The 6979-nt window shown below is 32.1% G+C and overlaps 1 protein-coding gene across 3 annotated transcripts; it reads right to left on the reverse strand.

Annotated features, from left to right (window-relative positions):
* Positions 1-207: 207 nt before the first annotated feature.
* On the reverse strand, positions 208-3469 carry LOC114173308 (F-box/kelch-repeat protein At1g26930-like). 3 transcript variants are annotated; one of them, XM_028057602.1, is made up of 2 exons: positions 3284-3469; positions 208-2561 (listed from the first exon to the last, which is right to left on the reverse strand). In XM_028057602.1, exon 2 carries the CDS (start codon positions 2498-2500, stop codon positions 908-910), a length of 1593 nt encoding a protein of 530 aa, XP_027913403.1. In that variant the 5' UTR covers positions 2501-2561; positions 3284-3469; the 3' UTR covers positions 208-907. The 3 variants fall into 3 exon arrangements, with proteins under 3 accessions (XP_027913403.1, XP_027913404.1, XP_027913405.1); XM_028057603.1 differs by having other exon boundaries at positions 208-2778; positions 3284-3417; XM_028057604.1 differs by having other exon boundaries at positions 3139-3417.
* Positions 3470-6979: the final 3510 nt, after the last annotated feature.

A 6979-nucleotide genomic window follows, 5' to 3' on the forward strand; every position in this document is an offset into this window, starting at 1 on the left:
CATAGAAAGTAATAATAATGGCTTAATGATGCAGTACAATATTCCATCAATGTCTAATAATAAAGATCATTCATTTATAGTTTCAACTTTGAAACATTTTCCTCTTAACCACACATTAAGACACTGTATTAAGTTATTAACCATAAGTTCAATAACGATTTTTAAACAACAAAACATTAATCACTGTTAATTATTTTGACAGCAGAAGAAGCAAACTGATTTTTCCATCAAGGTTGCAGTCTAAAAAAAGGAAAACTTTCCTCATTTTTAGTGCCATAGTGCTAAAAAATTGGAGACAGAAAGTTCTATATATGATACCAAAGTCCAGACTAGAAACAGCTCAAAATACAAGGTCCATGAATTCAAATGTGCAAAATTGAATGAATACAGAATCCAAGAAAGAAAAAAAAAGAAAGAAAAAGACAAAACTCTCAGAAAATTATTTCATTCCTTCAAGCTAGGAAATTTATGATCAAGAAAATGAAGTTTGTGTAGAACTTAAACAAACAACAGCAGTAACCTAAGTTTGTGTAGAACTTAAATTATTTAATCTATTCCTTTGCTACATGATACCAAAGTTCGAAAAATCACATGTCAATGGAAATGGGGGGGGGGGAAGATGCCAATTTCGATGTAACAAAATAGTGGTTGAAATTTTAAACATAAAAAAAGAAAAAAAGAAAGAAGACTGAATAGCTCCTCCCCATAAAACTTTTCAGCTAATCTTGAGTAATTTCTGAATGTTGTCCCCATCATCCCCAACCTTTCAAAGAAAAATATCACAGAAAGAAATAAGGGGGGCAATGTACCAATTAGCAAGAATCCTGTGTCAATGGACGAATCAATGTTTGTGCCACTCCTTGGACTTGAAGCATCAAAATGTGTAACTTTTTGACAATTCAATGCTTCAACATCCCATGACAGCACAATTATAGACAAAATTGCCAGAACGTTTCCTAGCAAGTAGATCCCAGTGTGGAGGCCCTGCACTAGGCACCCATGAATTGAGTTCAATAAAACCCTCACCATGAGTCCTTGGTCCACCAATCACAATAAGCTTATCTCCACACGCCCTGAATGCAAGACCCCAACCATTCATCGACACCGCTCGTTCTGGCAATCTCCCAATGCTAATCCACACTTTTTCTTCCTTGTCATACTTCTTAACCTCCATGTCAGCATAATCAGCAGCATAAAGTTCATCATTTACAACTGCAACCAAAGGTGGTGCCTCAGCCGTTGCAGGCATCTCAGGACCCCTACTACTTCTTCCCGGGGACATGTTTGGAATCTCTGTCCATGTTCTGCTCTGAACATTGTACTCCTCTCCACATGTTAGCACCCTTGAATCACTCCCCCCAATCCCCCCTATCACATAAAACTTTCCATCCATAAACACCCCAGAACACATTTTCCTGGGTTTCTTCATACTTGGCAGTGTTTCCCATGTTTGAGTCTCGGAATTGTATAATTCAGCAGAGTCAAGGATGTGTCCCTCTGAATCACACCCACCAGCTAATATTGCAATCTCTCCAAGACTTGCTGAGCCAAACAAGCATCTTGGAGCATTCATCCTCATTCCAGATGTCCATGAGTTTGTCAACAGACTGTATCTGTAAATCACATGAGACCTTAGCTCCCTCCCAAACACAAGTAGCTCGGTTCCTACAGCTAAAGATTCCTTGTCTGAACACATGAAGCATTCATTAGAAGCCATTCTTGGCAAATGCATCCATCTCTGACGGATTGGATCATAGGCCTCCCATTCCAGAAGGGCGCAGGAAAAATAAATCCAGTGCTCCATAATCCCATTTAGTCTCCTCCATTGGTAGAGTTCACCACTTCGGATTATGTTCCGGAAGCTCCTATTCAGCGAGGCTAGAGAACCGTAGTCTGACCTTGAACACCGGCTGAGACACGCGATTGAGCTGTCACGGTTCATGCGTGGCAAGAGAGAACCGGAATCTGAAGAATCCCCACCATGCTGCTGCTGCTGCTGCTCAGATTGCTGCTCACTTGAATTCATTAGATTCTCATCATGCTGCAACCGGTGTTCATCTGATAAATCCCCAGGCTTAGCCTGATGCTGTCCATCGGATTGATGGTCACCAACATCCATCAAATCACCATCACCCTCCTCATGTTCTTGCTCACCCAGTAGCCGCCGGTCGGTCAAAGCTCCACCTTCTCCGACAACTCCTTCACAAACGTTCAATGGCTCAATAGTCTCCTGATCCATCTGGGAAACGACGGAATCCTTGGCCTCAATAGATTGCCTCTGAAAGGAAATTCGAGCCATTTCAACTCTATTGTAAGAATCCAACTTCCTAGTACACTTCCTCGGCTGCTGGGGCTCATCCTCGACATCATCAATCTCCATAGGGCGCTTTCCATTCTTGATGTCCAACTCCAGCAAGCACTTCATGTAAGACCAGTCGTTCTCTGCCTGGCAAGTGCTGGAAAACAACCTCGGAACAACGCACGAACGACCGTCCAACATGTCTCCGCCACAGAGAAAGGAGCGCCTTCGCACTTCAATCCACCACAGCAAAATCAAGAGCCTGTTCAAACAGAATTGATGAAATCCAATTCAATTCACAAGTTCCTAATTTTTGCCCCTTTTACTTCTTTGCACAAATTTAAACACCCATCACAGCAAGCAAGGCCCATCTAATCAACACCCGTCACACAAGTTTCTTCAGATCGAAATATCGTTCAACCAATCACCAAGGCAAATCCCCAAAAACCACTTTTTTATTTCCCTTTGTTTTTCACATGCTATAACAAAGATGAAACCTTTGGTTAGAGGAAAAAACAAAAATGCCCCTTCTGTGATAGACAGATCCCAAAGATGCAAAACGCCAGAAACAACACCAACTTCAATTGAACACACGAATGCAGAAATGAATCCAACATCCCAATGCAGCAACAAAAGTTTGAAATTTTTAAATCAACCCATCATTCATTACGCCTCATGATTCAACTAGAAAAACCAAAATTCAATCAAGATCTCCAAATAACAGAAGAAAACCAAACCAGCAAAGCAAGTCACTGTTGAGCCCATTCACAGAGAGCAATACTTGAAGAAGAGAACAAAAAAAAAAAGGCAACCAGAGAGAAACAATGCTAGAAACTTACAGGGTTGGATAGGAACCAAAACCAACCAAAAAATAAGAACAGAAAAAAAGGGTACTTGATGGCAATTTTCAAATTGAACAACAATCTTCAACTCTTTTTTCTCTCTCTATATATATACATAATATATCTATTGCATGTTACTCACAGAAAGAACCACTTTCTCTCTCTACAGTGTCCTTGGTTGTCTCTGGTTGGTCCCTTGAGAAAACTCTCTGCAAATCAGATGGAAGGTTTGGTTGTTCTGATTTTGGAGCAAAATCTGAAAGAGAGGACCCTCTCTACAACCCCTTATCTCCCTTAAATCATAGCTTAATGCACAATTAAATAATAATTATTACTTCCTAATTTTTTATCATTATTATTTGTTTGTTATGAATTTTTTATGATTTAAAATAAAATTGTTTTGTTTTTTTGGATTGTCCGGTAGGCGGCGGCGAGAGAAGACGGTGACCGTGAACGCAGTGGCAGTGGGGTCCCAAAATGTTCACCGTTAAGTAACCTGAAACTGGTTGTACCGGTGGAGCCACGTGTTGAACGGATAGAGAGATGGAACCCGTTACGTTTTCGATACGTCTCTCCGCCGTTTGATTTTCATTCTAAATTATCGGCTGGTCAATTTTTCGTGAGCAGGGAGGAATCACATGCGACTGGCAAGCTGATGTGGCAGGTTTTGATTGGTCATTCATGTAAAGGCAGCCGTTAAATCTCTCTCCTCATTTGTGAGTCTTGACTGGTCAATCTTCATAGATTACACACAGTTATGGAGATTAATTACGAGTTTTATTGTTTTACTGATGGAAGAGTTACATTGTCAATAAAAAAATCATGAATGTTATGTTACCGTTTTCAACGTTAATATAAATATAATAAAATCAATAAATTAACAATACCAATGATTTTGTTTTAGGTATAAATATAAATAAGTTTAATGTAAATTTTAGTCTTCCTAATTTTATAAATCTGTAATTTTAATTTTTATAATAATTTATTTATATATTTATTTATATAAATAAGTTAACCTATTATATAATTTCTAACAATAATTGTGTGATATTTTATTATTAATTATACAAATTTGGTGACGAGTTTTAATGTTTATTATTACTAGGACACGTTGGTATTTTATTTTGCTCTTTATAAATTAGATAATATATAAATATTAGAAAATTTTGAAATTTGAAATTCTAAAAGACCTAGTAGGGTATTACTAAAATAAAATAAGTTAGAAGTGAATAAGCTAAAAGTAAAGAATTTTAAATAGTCTTGTAGTAATTTAAATTTAGAGTAAGTTGTTTCCCTAAACTTAACAATAATAACTTTTTTTAGTTATAAAAAATATTTGTTTTAGCTTCTTAATATCATTACAATATCAATACTTAAAAATATTTTATTCACTAATTAATTTTTGTTTTTTTATTTTTATATTTAAATATTTTGCTAGTTATTATTTTTCAAAATATTCAGTTGACAAAAACAAGCTAAATAACTAGACTTAAATAATTTTTACAAAAAGAATAGTTATTTAAAAATACTAAAAACAAACTTAGTATAAAAACTTAAAAATACATTCAAGTCTAATATGTGTTTTTAATATTTGAATTATTTGCTTTACATATTGTACATGTAAAAAAAAATAATATGATAATTATCATATGACATAAAGTGTATAAACTCTTAATATAGTACAAACAAAACAAATTCTTTTACATTTGTAGTTATTTTTATTTTGAATGAAAATTATAGCAATAAAAATATACTCTAAATTTAACAAAATAGGATGTTAATTATAATAATATATTGAATGAAACAGAAAAATAGATCATCCAAAAATTATTACAAAGATTCAAAGCAACAAACAACCAACATACAGTTGAATGTACCAAAACATCAACAAACAAAACAGTTAGATTTGATTTTTTTATTAATTTTAAGAGAGAGAAAGAAGAGAAAGCTTTCTTTTACTGCTATGATAATGTTTAAATTTGATGATGATTTAGACACTGTTACTAAACACGGTTTGTATAAATCATGCTTAAGTCAAAAAAGTAGATTGTGCTATCTTCCAAACTTCAATTTCTTGGTGTTCCTCTTTTTACTGTTTGATGGGATTTATATCTTTCTTGTCTGTTTTTCATTTTCTATTCTATTTTTTAATAATAAGATCAAACAATGTGTTCACACTTACATTTTTTTTTCCAAAATTATTACTTTTAGTTTCAAATTTATAGATAGGGCAAAGATCATATTATCTCTTTTTTTTACTTATTTATGTATATATGATTCGATTAATTATTTTTTGTTGGGTTATATAAAATGAAACGTTTAACTTATATTTTATAAATGTTCTTCTAAGAGATTAAAGAGCATCCCTTAGATTTTAATAGAACTTTGAAATTAAATTTAAGTTGGATTCATAAAATATTATTTTGATAGTCCATGAAGAATTATTGAAAGTAGAAGTAAATTTTAAATAAAATTCAATTGAAATATTTGGTTCCACGTTTTTACTATTATATAGAAATTAATTTATTAAGAAACTGACTTAAAATCAAATTAATTTATATATAAATTAATTTTAATTTATGAGATTTCTTTTTTCTTTTTTATTGTCAATGTCTATAAGCCTTTTTGAATAAGTTTATTAAAACATATTACAGTAATAATGATATATATTTTTTATTGTGTAAAAATCACTATGTAAATCAAGAATACTATCTCCCGTTAATTGTGTTTATAAATAAAAAATATTGACATACATATTTTGAATAGGTGTTAGTCAAACCTTTTTTTTTTTTTAATTTACATACATTTTTTTTGTTTATTCAACTGAAATTCATTCATGTTGATATAATTTGGCATCCAAAATTTAAAAATAAATAGATTTAAAAATAAATAGATAAAGTCTTCTTAACCTAAATTGTCTTAAATTTTTTTGACATGTTAAATTATGTTTTATGAAGGTTTTGAGCTACTTACATTGTTTGACACATTTCAGGTCAAATGTCAGTTTATAATGTCGTTTAAAACGTAAAAAAAAATGTTATTGGTTTAAAATGATTATATCTATTCACTTTTAAAGTTTGATGATCAAAATGTATCAAAGTTTAAGACCAGAACAAATTTTAATCTTGCAACAAAGTTTATGGTGTAAGAAAGAACAAGAGTGAGAGAAAAAAATAGAAAGGAAACAAGAGAAAAGAGATGAATAGAAGTTCTGTAAAAGTTCTTACAATGGTTTTATACACAACCTCGATGCTACCATGTGATACAACTCTGTGTTTATAAAAGGATGAGGAGATGTGGTTTTTCCCAAGATAAATGAACAATTATTGTTTGAAGAACCTTTGAAAGATAACTTCGAATTCTTGTTCTTTAATACATATTGTCTAAATATATGGCATAACTTATTATTTGGTATATGTATTTGTTCCTTTTTTTTTTCAGAAAAAATTGTTCAAACAGATTATATATCATTAAAATAAGCATGTAGAATAGAATAACTCTTAAGCTCAAACATATATTTTATGTCTCCTCATTAAAATTTATCACATACCGATCATTTTCTCAATATATCTAATTTATCATTTATTGTCTTTCTTAATTTCCTATAATTATATCCTTACAGAAAATATTTCTAACAAAAACATTTCTTTATGCATAGTACTAACTCTTGGGTATGCTCAAATAACACCTAACACAAAGGTATTTAAGGGATGGAGGCTTAAAATAAATCCTTGATTTAGACCTAAAAATTAATTATTGAAAAATCTCTTGTTATGTAGTTAGATGGTATCACATGATATTTTTAGAATAATGGTGAATTTTAAATTTTTTAAAAATC

This window comes from Vigna unguiculata, chromosome 2, assembly GCF_004118075.2.
Source record: "Vigna unguiculata cultivar IT97K-499-35 chromosome 2, ASM411807v1, whole genome shotgun sequence".
NCBI classification, from domain to species: Eukaryota; Viridiplantae; Streptophyta; class Magnoliopsida; order Fabales; family Fabaceae; genus Vigna; species Vigna unguiculata.

What these genes read in the sequence shown, in the direction of transcription:
- LOC114173308 (XM_028057602.1), bottom strand. Translation starts at nt 2,500, where the DNA reads ATGTTGGACGGTCGTTCGTGCGTTGTTCCGAGGTTGTTTTCCAGCACT.